This window comes from Dendrobates tinctorius, unplaced genomic scaffold (assembly GCF_039654945.1).
Source record: "Dendrobates tinctorius isolate UK_male_01 unplaced genomic scaffold, ASM3965494v1 ptg000071l, whole genome shotgun sequence".
In the NCBI taxonomy this organism is placed as follows: Eukaryota; Metazoa; Chordata; class Amphibia; order Anura; family Dendrobatidae; genus Dendrobates; species Dendrobates tinctorius.
In genome coordinates, this window is record NW_027361739.1 from 16,827,370 (window position 1) to 16,843,114 (window position 15,745).

General features: G+C 40.2%; 1 protein-coding gene across 1 annotated transcript in view; it reads right to left on the bottom strand.

Annotated features, from left to right (window-relative positions):
• LOC141096108 (piezo-type mechanosensitive ion channel component 2-like) overlaps positions 1–15,745 on the bottom strand; it is a 242,528-nt gene that overhangs the window by 80,930 nt on the left and 145,853 nt on the right. The window contains 6 exon segments of the mRNA XM_073582522.1: positions 3,491–3,559; positions 8,723–8,820; positions 9,564–9,653; positions 10,027–10,189; positions 10,274–10,370; positions 13,390–13,633. Of these exon segments, the coding sequence (XP_073438623.1) occupies positions 3,491–3,559; positions 8,723–8,820; positions 9,564–9,653; positions 10,027–10,189; positions 10,274–10,370; positions 13,390–13,633 (761 nt within the window).

The window sequence follows — 15,745 nt, forward strand, 5'->3', positions numbered from 1 at the left end:
CGGACCTGACACCCTTAGTCTTTTACTTTTCGGGTTATGTGAAGCAACGTGTACATTGAATGTATCAACGACATTAATCATTTAAAACAGAGACTCACAGACATTTCAATCTGCGAACTCGGCTTCAGGAAAATGGCCACCGCAATCTCAATCTGCGCACGCGCGGCTTCCCTCGGTCATTTTCCTGATGCCCCGGGAAGCAGAGAACTCAATCTGTGCACACATGGCCTCAGGAAGATGGCCGCCGCCACCGAGAAACCTGTGATTCACCCGCGCTCTGTTCTCTGTGGACACCGGGCCGCGGCGTCACCTCACCTGAGTAAGGGACCCTGCTCAGGTGCACGCCGTACCGCCCACTGCGCCTCAGCATCGCCTCACCTCTGCCGCCACCACACCACTGCCGCAACCCACCGGTAAGCCTGTGTTCCCACTATAAGACGCACCCCCCATTTTCCTCACAATTTTTTTTGGGAAAAAGTGCATCTTCTAGTCTGAAAAATACGGTACATAAAATAACAGTTACCCAGAACATTCCCAGACTGCAGCAAGTATATAGAGGGGTCCCACCGCACGTGCGTTTCATAAAGAATGCTGTTATTTTATGCACTTTATCCTTACCTATATACCTATGTGTGTATATATATATTTTTTTTGCATGGGAGGCGTACTTAGGTTGCCTAACTTATATTATGTATTTATCTGCAGTTCACTTATGATGCAGTTGTGCTCAAAAGTTTACATACCCCTGCAGAATTTTTGCTTCATGGTCTTTTTTCAGAGGATATGAATGATAACACCAAAACTTTTTCTCCACTCATGGTTAGTGGTTGTTTGAAACCATTTATTGTCAAGCTACTGTGTTTTCTCTTTTTAAATCATAATGACAGCCCAAAACATCCAAATGACCCTGATCAAAAGTTCACATTCTCTGATGATTTTGGCCTGATAACATGCACAGAAGTTGACACAAATGGGTTTGAATGGCTACTAAAAGTAACATCCTCACCTGTGACTTATATGCTTGTAATCAGTGTGTGTGCATAAAAGCTGAGTGAGTTTCTGGGATCCAGACAGACTCTTGCATCTTTCATCCAGGCACTGATGTTTCTGGATTGTGAGTCATGGGGAAAGCAAAAGAATTGTCAACGGATCTATGGGAAAAGGTAGTTGAACTGTATAAAACAGTAAAGGGATACTAAAAGATATCCAGGGAATTGATAATGCCAGTCACCAGCGTTCAAACTGTGATTAACCAATGGAAAACCAGGGGCTCTGTAAAAACAAAACCACGATCAGGTAGACCAGCTAAAATGTCACCCACAACTGCCAAAAATTGTTCATGATGCAAAGAAAAAAACACAAATAACATCAGCTGAAATACAGGACTCTCTTAAAACTAGTGGTGTGGCTGCTTCAAGATGCACAATAAGGAGACACTTGAAAAAAAAATGGACTGCATGGTCGAGTCGCCATAAGAAAGCCATTACTGTGCAAATGCCACAAAGTATCTCACCTACAATACGCAAAATAGCACAGAGAAAAGCCTCAAAACTTCTGGAACAAGTTAATTTGGAGTATTGAGACCAAAATTGAACTTTTTGGCCACAACCATAAACGTTACATTTGGAGAGAGGTCAACAAAGCCTATGATGAAAGGAACACCATTCATACTGTAAAGCATGGAGGTGGATTGTTGATGTTTTGGGGATGTGCGAACTACAAAGGCACAAGAAACTTGGTCAAAGTTGAAGGAAAGATAAATGCAGCATGTTATCAGAAAATACTGGAGGCAAATTTGCACTTATCAGTCCAGAAGCTGCGCATGGGACGTACTTGGACATTCCAACATGACAAAAATCCAAAACACAAGGCCAAGTCAACCTGTCATTGGCTACAGCAGAACAAAAGTGAAGGTTCTGGAGTGGCCATCTCAGTCTCCTGCCCTCAGTATCATTGAGCCACTCTGGGGAGATCTCAAGCACGCAACTCATGCGGGACAGCCCAGGAATTTACAGGAACTGGAGGCTTTTTGCCAAGAAGAGTGGGCAGCTTTACCATCTGAGAAAATAAAGAATCTCATTCACAACTGCCACAAAAGACTTCAAGCTGTCAATGATGTTAGAGGGGGCAATACACTATATTAAGAAATGGGGTAAGTGAACTTTTGATCAGGGTCATTTGAATGTTTTGGGTTGTCATTATTATTTAAAAAGAGAAAACACAGTAGTTTGACAATAAATGTCTTCACCCAACCACTAACCAAGAGTGGAGAAAAAGTTTTGGTGTTATCATTCACATTCTCTGAAAAAAGGCACAACTGTATATATTTATTATACTCCCTCAGCATTACTTACCTGATAGGAAGATTCCTATTACGATTCTTACATCGCAAGTATCCCCTGTTTTTCATTCAGTTACCTGTGGCTTCTCATTCTCCCTACCTGTTTTTTTATATTGTCTGTATATATAGTATATATAATAATAATAAAAGAATTATTATGATTTTAATGAGTTGCATTTTTTATTTTTTGATGTTACAAATACAAATGTAAAATAATAACCAAATACTGAACCTGTGAAGAATGTGACTTAAGCATGAGCCTTTGAAACAGTTATGTTGTGTTTCCAGTATATAACCAATGACAGATCTTAGGATAGACAATCTATGCATGATTGCTGTGGGTCCAACTGGTATAACTGCAGATGAGCAGTGTAAGAAAACAGGCGGTAAGTTCTTATGGCAGGTACGTGTTACTAAAATTATTTTTATTTTGGCTGGATTTGAGGTCCTTGATTTAGGAGCGACCAAAAGAGCGTGGGTGGGAAAGGTCACTCCAAGACTCCAGTCAGGTCTTACAGGCCTAATAACTGGCATCTGGGAATAGATCAGCACAATGTGTTGTTCTGGAGCTTGGGAAAGATCGTTTATGGTGGACAGTCTATGCTAGAGACTGAGAAGTCCCTGTATGGAGCTGTAACTTTTATGAAGGATAATAAACTTTATTCTGTTTTGATACAGAAACCCTGTGCCGGTGCATATCCAAGCGGAGAGAAACCCCATAGCACCCTAGGTAGATTAATGGTTAGACTCATTATGTGGGAAGTTATCAAATGGTAACAGAAAATGATCACCACCATTATATCAGTAAGAAATACAAAACGGTTGGATCAAGAAGACCTAATGAGATGGTGACAAATTTACAGAAAATTATTGCAGGGATTACTTCTTCTTTGACTTAAGTTTATAATTAGGATTATATAGAAATCAATGGAGTTTCACTTCTGAAACAATAGGAGGATGTGAGAATTAAGGAGATGACCATGACAGATTTGTGGCATGTTTTTTCAACCACAAGTATCATGTAACTCGGAAAAAGATGAACTTCTAAAAGTCAAAACTGATGTCAATTCACATTTTACTGGCAAAAATAGATGAGTGCAAAAGCATCCCAATATTATCACTCAAAACACATAAATCGGCGCTTCTTACTCGTTGTGTGAGTCACCCAGGGTTGCCACCATTTCTTTTTCCCATCCTTGTCTTTCTTTTCACTGTCATCTATAATTACATAAAAGAAGAGAACTCAAAGGATAAACACTAATGAAAAAAAGAAACACATAAAATAAACAGATGTTGTATCCAGACCTATTTACAGTTTGGACCCTAATAATAGTTATTGCATGCAACATAAACCGCATTATCGATGGCCAATACTTTTCCAGTGCATTTTACGCACTAATTAAAAGATGAAGGTATAAATTCAACCGTTTATATGAAAAAGCACAAAGTGGGTAAAAGGATTTAAAAAAGTAATACTACTGTTTGGAAAAACTAAGATAAAGGGGATCAACACCAGGTCTTTGCTACCAGCATGCTGTAGAGGCAGAGAACCCGATTCCAGCGATGTATCAGTGTCACTTACTTTACTGGATGATGCAGTTTTGATGAAAAAACGATTTATCTCCTGCAGATCTAGCAGTTCTCTAAATATTGAGCTCTGTATAACCACGCCCACACCACTGACCGGCAGCTTTCTGTGCACACTATGCATAGGCAGAAATCTGTCAATCAGCGCAGGGGAATGTACAAAGAGAAGAAATAGAGTCCACCACCTTTGTCGATGCAATGGCTATATTGAGGATAGACGATGAATAGACGAAGGGCGGTTACCAGAAAAGCATCAGATTTTCATGTTTCACTAGAACTGGTTCATGTTTTACAGGATTTCTAATAAAGACTGATTCTTTTACAATTTCCCTTTGGACGTGCTGAATTCCTACCTACTCGTGCAGGGGTTGGTTGGACTATAGAACAGCAGAATTTATTTATCTAGTGATAATCTCCTGCTGATAAAACATCAGTTTTATAAAAACTGCAGCAAGCAGTACAGTAAGGGACACATTGTTGGTATCAGGATCTCTGGCCCCCTATTATGCAGCTCTCAGATTACATAGGCAAAATGTGGTGAAGGTGACTGATTTCCTATAATATGATTTTAGACATCGTTAAATGAAATGTGCATCACTTGTAATATGCAGGTCCTGTGATGCAGTAACACAAATTCTGCAGAGCATAACTATATTTAATTGTTTAACAGCAATAAACTCCTCACAGAGAGATAACAGGGAAAAGCGATGCAAAAATCTAAACTGTATAACAGGTGTTTAACTAAACAGTCTTTTGTTAACATATTCAATTATCGTGGCTCCACAGCCCCTCACACTCTGAAGGTCCAGTGACTAGTAGAATGCGGGCAGAGGTCGGTGTAGCGTCTTCGAGCCTCCCCGCCCAACACACAGCATCGCTTCTAGCGCCAGCGGGCGGTCTCCAGCTTTGCCCGCTGAGCCTCTAGTCTATTCAATGGTGGAGCAAAAGGGTAGAGCTCTCCGCAAGGACGTACCTCTCTGAGCAGTCACCGTCACCTGAATGGCTGTGCTGCAATACTCTACCCGGAATGCACCTCTCTGTGTCAGCAGACACATGGATGTCCATGCTGCGATGCTTTGTCTGTTGTGTGCACCCATGCGCACCCGCCAATATGGTTGAGTCTCTCACGCTGCCGCCCTGTCTCTGCATGCTGCTGTCTATCGCTCCCCTCACTAGAGCCGCAGTCGGCACCTGCTCAGCGTTCTGGCAGGAAGCCCCCTTACGTTCCCGCGCAACCCCTTTTAACTTACTCTCCCTGGCCATGCCTCCCTCACCCAGGTTACCGGCTCACTCCATTGGCAATCTCAGTCCCTCCATCAACAGGAAGTTCGGCCCCAGCAGTTCCGGGCCCAGTGTTTCAGCGGCCCTCTCTTCTACACACTAACACTTTTTTTCATTATAAACGGTGGTCTAATCATGTGCAAAAAACTTTTTATATAGTTACATCGTGCCTGCACATTTAGCCATATGGGTGTGTTTCACTTAATTCAGTCAAGGTTGGCGTCGCCCACACAATTTGAATGATATTCCCGGGGTTATGCCAACGTCACTCAAATCCGCTTTGACAAATCGTATTTTGGGAATCTCAGGCAAAACTAACAGGTCAAGGAAATTCTTATCCTCTCTTGCTGACAACTTTATCTTCCAAAAGGTAGGGGAGAAAACAAGGGGAACTGCTACCTTGGAACTAATCCTTATAAACAGGGAGGAAATGGTTGAGGAGGTAAAAGTGGATGGGACCCTAGGAGGTAGCGACCATGCTATTTTAGAATTTTGGATAACTAGAGGAGGAAGACCTGTGAAGACTCAGACGTCAAGGTTAGATTTCAGAAAGGCAGATTTTAAGGGATTCAGAAAGAGAATTGGAGGGATCCAATGGCTGGATATCCTTAAGGACAAAAATGTCCACCAAGGATGGGAAATCTTGAAAAATGAGATTCTCAAAGCACAATTGTTAACTATTCCGAAAAGAGGGAAGAATAGGAAGCATTTAAGGAAACCAGGATGGATGAACACAGAACTTAAGCACATGCTAAAAAGGAAGAAAGAAATGTTTATAAAATGGAAAGAGGGAGGCATAATCTAAAGAACAATATAATGCTGTCTGCAGAACTTGCATGGCACAAATCTGATTATCGAAAGCTGACAATAAATTGAGGCTTGCAAGAGACATCAAAAGCAATAATACAGGATTTTGGGGATATGTCAAAAGTAAAAAAGAGAAGTCAAAGATGCTATAGGATTTTTACAGGATGAAAATGATGAACTGGTAAGACAGGATGTTGAGAAGGCCGAACTTTTAAATTCCTATTTTGCATCTGTTTTCTCTCAGAAAGGAAATGTAACATCATCTGTTCTTCACTGTCCTATTAAGGGAATAGAAGAATCCAGGATATCTATAAACAGAAAGATAGTGTGGAAACACTTAGCTAACCTAAATGAATTCAAGTCTCCAGGTCCAGATGAATTACACCCCAGAGTACTGAAGGAGATAGCAGAAAAAATTTTTGAACCCCTCTCCATAATCTTTGAAACTTCTTGGAGAACAGGAGAAGTCCCAGAAGACCGGAGAAGAGCAAATGTTGTTCCTATCTTCAAAAAGGGGAAGAAGGTGGATCCAGGCATCTATAGGCCGGTGAGTCTAACTTCTACACCAGGAAAGATCTTTGAACAAATTATTAAACAACATGTATGTAAGTACTTGGGTAAGAAGGAAGTGATTAAACAGAGTCAGCATGGGTTTGTAACCAATAAGTCATGTCAGACTAACTTAATTTCCTTCTATGACAGAATCACTGATTGGGTGGATCAAGGAAATGCTGTAGATATAGTATATCTTGACTTCAGCAAAGCATTTGACAAAGTATCTCACTCAATCCTTATTGAAAAAATGGCTAAGTATGGAATGGACAAGGCAACTGTTAGGTGGATTCATAACTGGCTTACTGATCGGACCCAAAGGGTGGTCGTAAATGGCTGCACATCCAATTGGAAGAATGTCTCAAGTGGGGTGCCACAGGGCTCTGTCCTGGGCCCTGTATTGTTCAACATCTTTATCAATGATTTAGACGAAGGAATTGAGGGTAAACTGATTAAATTTGCTGATGACACAAAGCTAGGAGGGATAGCTAATACTAGAGAAGAGAGAGAGAGGATTCAAAAAGATATAAATAAACTGGAGCAGTGGGCAGCAACTAACAGAATGGTTTTTAACAGGGAAAAATGCAAAGTACTACATCTGGGCAATAAAAATGAAAAAAGCATATACAGAATGGGAGGAATAGGGCTAAGCAATAGCACATGTGAAAAAGACTTGGGTATACTAATAGATCACAGACTGAATGTGAGTCAACAGTGTGATGCAGCAGCAAAAAAGGCAAATGCAATTCTAGGATGTATTAACAGAAGCATAGAGTCTAGATCACGTGAAGTCATTATTGCCCTCTACTCCTCTTTGGTCAGACCTCATCTGGAATACTGTATCCAGTTTTGGGCGCCACATTTTAAAAAAGACATCAACAAACTGGAGCAGGTTCAGAAAAGAGCGACCAGAATGGTGACCGGTCTGCAAACCCTGTCTTATGAGGAAAGGTTGCAGGATTTGGGAATGTTTAGCTTGCAAAAGAGAAGATTGAGAGGAGACTTAATAGCTGTCTACAAATATCTCAAGGGCTGTCATATTGTAGAAGGATCATCTTTATTCTCATTTGCACAAGGAAAGACTAGAAGCAATGGGATGAAACTGAAAGGGAGGAGACCCAGATTAGATATTATAAAAAACTTTTTGACAGTTAGAGTGATCAATGAGCAGAACAGGCTGCCACGAGAAGTGGTGAGTTCTCCTTCAATGGAAGTCTTCAAACAGAGGCTGGACAGACATCTGTCTGAGATGATTTAGCGAATCCTGCTTTGAGCAGGGGGTTGGACCAGATGGCCCAGGAGGTCCCTTCCAACTCTATGATTCTATCATTCTATGAAATCTCACACTTGCGCAGTGTATAGTAAACCCGTGTGTGTGCACAGAAGCTGTGTGTAGTACCCAACTTCACTGACTGTGCGGCCAGAGCAGCTCAACGTAGAGCAAGTGCGGGGAGTAGCTAGTCATGGAGCTTGCACAGCTCCCCAATCCAAATAGCGCAAGTGCAGAATTTTTGAAAGTGGATTTGAGTGATGTCGGCGCAACCCCAGAAATATAGAGGTGAAAAGTGGATGAGACAGAGGTCGGACAGGCAGCCGCAAGCATTGCAAACACTCACACAAGGAGCAGCAAACACAGAGCAGCTCCTGTGAAAAGTGTAATAGACTTCAATCTATCTCTTGGTAATGAGATGAAAATTTGTCAGCAGCTTTTTAATGCCATAACTACCCACCACAATACTTCTAATTGCAGTTGGGTCACAGGTAAGTCTACTATTGCACAGATAAGCCGAAAATTCCCCTACCAGTCAGGCGATATTCTAGCCTACGTGTTGGTGTTCAACTCTGGCCATCACCTAACAGCAGACACAGGTCAATTTATTTTTGCTAAAAGTAGTTAGCACCCTTATCATAGACCATCAATATTAGATCGATGTTGGTCCAATTTTCCTAATCCACACTGAAAGCTGCCTAAAGGGACTGTGACACTTTCAAACGAGCTGCACCCCTTTCACACATGATATAGTGCCAGAAAATAATGATGGGGATGCTGACTCTGACAGGAACACCACTACTGATTTAGTACAGATATCCCAAGGAAAGCCATCCTTTAACAAATAGGATATTTCATATTCTTCTTGCAAACTGAGTTTTTACCTTTGTCCTTTGATGGTTCAGATGTGTCCTCTCCTCCACTGTCCTTCCTTGTTTTCTCATCATTTGTTGACTTCTGTTTCAATTTTATTTGCTCCATCCTGCAGGTATACGACATACACATATGAAGTCACGAAGACGTCAGTCCACTTACACTACGAGCTCATGCACGCTTTACTCATGTAATGTGGTGTTTACAGATTTAAGAAAAATGTTGTAGTGGACCCCAAAGTAAACAGCATCTCAATTTTATCATAAAATCTACCAAACTCGGAAGACACAAGAACAAAACACTGCCTACGGTATAAACACATTGAGGTCCCAATTCATCGTGAAGTCAATTTTGTTTTTCTGTCTTGAGGTATTTGATGATGTTTATTGCGCCAAATTCATCAAAATGGTGCATGAATTTGGTGCAAAGTAAAAAAAAAAGCTTCTCTTGCCGTTAACCATTATTGTGACTTTGGACAAACGTTGAGTTGCACCAAATTTTGCGACTTTTTAGAAAGTCACATTTGATAAATAAGGAAGGCGACAATATCTGGAATGACCACAAAGCGAAAAAAAAACAGGTGAGTACATATAAAATAGACTAAAAAGGTACAAATAGAATAATGAATTGGGCGCTAACAAAAAAGAAAGACGCAAAAAACCACACAAAACCAGACAAAAAAACAGAGGTATAATGATGAATCAGGGCTTGGGACTTTTTGATGAGATTTTGGAGCAGAAACTCCAAGTTTTTCAGAAGTTTTCAGATTTGGAGTGTTTCTGCTTGGTTTCTGCTCCAGAAACTCATCAGACCACTTAGTGTGCACAAACCCTTACACTAGAAAGGACTTACTGTTTTTTCATTGCTTGTGAACATTTCTTTTCCTCTTCTAGACGAACAGCTACTACTTTCTTAATTTTCTCTTCGAACAGTTCTGCTCCTCTGAGGGTTTTGATGAAGAAAGCAAAATAGAGAAAAAGCAATTAAAACAGCCTCCAATTCATTACTTTCTTTGGAAGTGCAAATAATAGATTTAACTCTAACGTGGAAGTCAGAGAAAGGCAAGATTTTTTTTCAAAAAAGCAATTTTTTGGCAAGGTCCAAAAAACAGGCTGAAATTTTCTAAATATCAAGGACTCTTTTTAATGAACACTCTGGAACTGAATTCGGACACTCTCACAGACATTTCCCCCTCTCAAGAAGTCAGAGACAGGGCGAACATTTTCTAACTAACCATCTTCTGCAAGAAAATGGATTTAAGAAATCATTTTTTTCCCATTCTGGAAGTAGGATTCATGTGACAGAGAATTCGCACCTTGAAGCCAAGAGTTTTGAGGCTTTCAGATCTGCCACCACGTAGAGGAAGTAATAGCTGGAGAACACACGACGTTGGATCAATAGGAATGTAAAACAGATTGCATCCCACACAATGCCTGCTTCATTTTCTGGCAGCTCACATGTCTCATCAGATGGGATTTCTGTACGACAAGATATTAACGATGAACTTGTCAAGAAAGAATCTGTACGTACCAGTTACCGTATGTAGTAGAACTCCAACTTACTCAGTTCATAACCTTTGATAGTACAAAACATACTAAATGTCTGGATGAGCCAACAATTATTCTTCATCAGTTTATCTAGATAGGCACAAGCACCAATCTGGAAAAATAAAATAAAAAAAATCAATATATGACCGAATGTGTTGACTCCCTTGAAATTGTTCCAGAATATGTAGTACAGTGGCATGTTGAAGATGAAATGATCTCTTAAAGGCCTAAAATTAAAGATGACTCATTCGTTTTGTACTTTAGGCAAAAAAAATAAAATATATAATATATTTTCATCTTTTACATTTTTAAAATTACAAAAAGGAAAATGGGCTGATGCAAAAGTTGGGGCACCCTTGGAGATTTATGTGTTCAGATAACTTTGACCAAGGTGTTAGACCTTAATTAAGCTGTTGGGGTTATGGTTTGTTCACTGTCATTGTTAGGAAAAGCTAGGTGATGCAAAATTCCCACCTTTATAAAAACCTAGCCTCTTATAACATCAGCCATGGGTTCTTCTAAGCAGCTGTCTAGCACCCTGAAAATGAAAATGGTGGAGGCCCACAAAGCAGAAGGCTATAAGAGGATAGCAAAGCGTTTTCAAGTTTCCTTTTCCTCATTTTGAAATGTAATTAAGAATTGGCAATTAACAGGAACAGCAGAGGTCAAGCTAAGGTCTGGAAGACCAAGCAAAATTTCAGTGACAGCTGCTTATAGGTTTGCTAGAGAGGCAAATCAGAACCTCTACTAGAGTGCAAAAGACCTTCAGAAAGATTTAGCAGACTCTGAAGTTATGGTACATTGTTCTACTACTCAGAGACACCTGCACAAATATGGCCTTCATGGAAGAGTCATCAGAAGAAAACCTCTCCTGCATCCTCACCATAGAATTCAGCATCAGAAGTATGCAAAAGAACATCTAAACAAGCCTGATACATTTTTTAAACAAATGTTTCAAAAATGATACATTTTTTAAACAAGTCCTATGGGCCGATGAGGTTAAAATAGAACTCTTTGGCCACAATGACCAAAGGTATGTGTGAAGAAAAAAGACACAGAATTTCAGTAAAAGAACGTCTCACCAACCAGTAAGCATGGGGGTGGATCAATCATGCTTTGGGGTTGTGTTGTAGCCAATAGCATGGGGAAAATTTCACTAGTAGGGTGAAGAAATTTCAACAAATTCTTGATGCAAACCTAACATCATCGGTGCAAAAGCTGAAGTTGACTTTTAATTTTGATCAGGGGTGCCCAAACTTTTTATGCCACTGTCTTTCTTCCACAAAATTATTGCAATTACATGTTTTGTTATAAATATGTTTACTTCTTTTGTGTGTATTGGAACAACACAAAATATAAATTTAAATAATTTCACACAAAACCTCCCCCAAAAAGGGAGATGTCTTTCATTTCATTCGAATGTCAACAGATTGTTCGCACTGACACTTATGCACCCTGAGCCTGCATCTTGAATTTCTTTTGAACTTGATTGGGGTTGCTTATCCAGCATCCGAACTTTGCTGGTTTGCAATCTTTCATCAATTTCTCTCTGCCTTCCACATACAGGGAGATTAGCTATAGTGCCATGAGTTGTAAACTTCTTGATTATGTTGCGCACCATGGACAAAGGAACATCTCGATCTCTAGAGATGGCCTTGTAATCTTGAGATTGTTGATATTTTTCAACAATTTTGGTTCTCAAGTCCTCGCACAGTTCTCTTCTCCTGTTTCTGCTCTCCATGCTTAGTGTGGCACACACAGACACACAATGCAAAGATTGAGTCAACTTCTCCGTTTTTATCTGGTTTTTGGTGTGATTTTCATATCGCCCACACCGGTTACTTGCCACAGGTGAGTTTGAAAGAGCATCACATGCTTGAAACCAAGTTATTTACCCACAATTTTGGAAAGGAACCAACAATTTTGTCTTGCCCATTTTTGGGGGTTTGTGTGAAATTATATCCAATTTGCCTTTTTTGCTTAGTTTTTTTTTTGTGTTGTTCCAATACACATAAAGGAAATAAACATGTGTATAATAAAACATGTGTAATTGCAATCACTTTCTGGGAGAAATATTTCATTTTCTGAAACAATTTCAAGGGTGCCAACACTTTTGACGATGACAGTATATAAATGTGGTGAATGAGAAAAACCAGCAACACTGTCCTTATTTTTTAAAACAATGATCTGCACGAGGAAGGGACTCATGGTCTAGATTAATTCAACTGGGAAGGGAACCTCAGCCCCACAAAATAAAATTAGGCTGTAGGACTTGCTTAATGTATATTATCTGGCAGAATTAAAAACAGATATGGTCCAATATTCCGACCAAGGGATTTTTTGGCAAGGACATCTATGTGTAGCAAGAACTTGGCACCAGGTAATGTGGCACAGTGTGAGCGGGTCGAAATTTTGGACCATATCTGTTTTTGACTCCTTGCTGGATTCAATAATATAACACTGCAGCCAGACCTATAGTCTCATTTTCTGTACATACATTTGACTTATCATTTTTCATTGATGTAGTTAAGGTAACTAGGATACAAAAGTCAGAATTGTATTAATAAATGTTTCACTAGTAAATAAACCAAAAACTACAACATAAAGAGGAGCTAAAAATGTTATTAGAGGGAATGTATCCAATATATCTTCTATCCTGTGTTTAAATCAGGTTTTAATTTTAAATTTATTTTTTAACATTATTTCAATGGGTTTTTTTTTCACAATGGCCACTGAGGCTTTTTAGAAATATATTTCTCTGTTCTCTGAACTTTTAGCAATCTCGCTATCATTGCAGGCAGGATTACAATGACAAGAAACACCTCTCTACACAGCTGATCCCACAGAATTCACCAATCACAATGGGTGATATCTCAGCTTCTCCTCACTTCACAATGGCCTTTCCACACGCTCAATAAATGCGTCACTACAAAAGATAGGGTCAGTGTGTATGAGCTTAGAATAGCCCCAATTACCAGTGTGAAAATTGCAAAAATGCTGAATTTTTTTTAAAATACAGATCATGATCTGACTATAAAATACAAAATAATAAATTAAAAAAAACTTTTTACAGTAAAACTTGATTTAAATAGTAAGTTACTATTCTCAAGAACTAATATTTCCAGACTTACTGAAAGGAGGTTTTTCATGGTAATTACAAAAGCCGTATAGGTAATGAGATAGTCCCAGAGCTTGAGAAGATGACGGACTGGCTTCATCAGGAGACTACCACCGAACAGCATGAAATGGAAGCAGGCCATCAGGTATACCATACAGAGTATATTAATGCGGGTGGTACCAGTGATGAAAATCAGACACAGCACGAACCAGAAGTGATAGCTAAATACAACTACTTTACCCATATCCAGATAGGACCTGTACAGAATGGAAGACAAATATGGCGAGTCAGGCTGGAATTACACAGGTATATATCAAATTCTGTCTAAAACGAGTGGATCTCAGATATAATTCTCTGGTCTACAATGGACAATTTTTGCTCTTATTTTGTTCACGCTGCTCCCATGTGTCTTTTGCGGTTTCTTTTTATATATAAATCTGCCATACGGTTCAAGAAATATGTGCTTTTTTGGGTACTAATTTTTATGTTCTTTACAAGAGGGTATTGCTTGCAGGGTAATAAGAGCAGCCTAATGACACACCCCTGAGGATCCCATGAGCACCGCCCTCTTGGCTAAGACCATAAAAATTAGTACAAAAGTAAATAGTTCCATATCCTTAGAACTGTATGGCAGGTACAGAACAAAACAAAAATAACACACTGAAATACTCATGTACCCTGACTTTTTATTCTGCAGCATCACATATGTTAATAATAGGGCCTAGTCTGCAGGGCTTCTCTACCCCTGGACTAGTTCTACCATGGATTTTCTAATGCTATCTAAGCCTTTGGAGGGCCAAAACTAAGTTGCAACTGGGTATTTATTAGAGCCTCTGATGGTGAGAATAGACTTTGCCGCCGATAGTTATCAGGAACCACTCTGTGGCAGTCCCTGGGTCTGCAGCAGCTGACCGAAGCGCGGGTTTTGCAGTACAGAGGGGCGAGACAGAAGCGTAGTCAGAAGTTCCGAGGCCGCAGCAGGCAGCACAGGATCAGTAAACGTAGGATGTGTAAACAGGATGGGTCGTTAATGGGAAACGGGATACAGAAGAATGTATGTACGTATGCTATCAAAGTTGGTTGGGCTGCCTACTAAAGTCCCTGCTAACACAGGGTTGGCCGGGGAACATAATCTAACCCCGAAGAGTTCAATTCCTGCAGAGACCGGCCACGCTCCCTTAGGCTAAATGAATGCCACAAGAAAATGCAAAAGTGCTGCATGAGGCAGACTAGCAGAATGGATGGACACATGTTGTGGGGCCCTGCTGATTCCTAAATACAGACCTGTTAGGCAATGTTAGTGTTTCAGTGCTACATTGACGTTTTTTCTACTGGGGTTTCTTTCATCATTTCATTTACGACTCCAGATATGTGGATGTATTTTACCCTGTGCATTCTATCTTTTGGCAATCCAATTTAACTATTATATTGAGGATTATGAACAATGTATAATTTTGCATAAATAGCACTTGCACTTTATCATATATATGGTGTTGTTCTACCTTGAATATTCTACTCTGGCTCTGATAAACTCATGTCATGTTCCTCCTTTTTTGAGGTGTACAAATATAATGTTTTATTATATCTTTTTAAACTGTTTTAATAAAATGAATATTTTTACTGTGTACTGTATTTGGCATATATCTCTTTGTCACGGCTCCAGGGAGGGCTGCTCGCTGCAGTAAGGGAGCTGAGAGCAGAGCGGCGGAGAACTCACCGGGTAGCAAGCAGGACCTAAACCATGTGACAAAGTGGGAGGTGGCCAAGGGCGTCGCCAGGGTGCAGAGGAAACGATAGATGCCAGAGAGTAATCAAACGTGCCAAGGTCAAAACTAGGAGATAACGAGGTACCGGAGGGGTGAGGCAGAGGGATAGTCAAAAGGAAGCCGGTGGTTAGAAAGCCGAGAGAGTAAATGGACCGAGTCAAGCACGGAGAGCAAAACAAACAGACGTAAACAGAGCACACACACCAGGGGGTCAGGCACACAGACTAAATGAAAGTATAGCTGACAGGGAATCCTAGTCCAGAGTGTGTATAAATACCCCTCCCAGATCCAAAGGGAGGCCACCACAATTATCCCTGAGAGGGCATGACATGGACCCTGTCCAATACCATGACACTCTTCTTATCCTGGGATGACAGAATGTACTAAGGTTGTGTTTCAGTAAAACTAGCAGAACGGCCTGAGGCGGGGAGAAACCGCGCGGTAACAGGAAAAATCTGTGCTCACACCACCACTAGTAGCAGATGATTGCAGTTTTGGGATTTGAAATGTTCCCTTAAATGTATTAATACAGTAAATCTGCTCTGTAGTCTACACTATGTCACTTATTGCCTATAGTGTAGCTTACAAAATACTTGACATCTA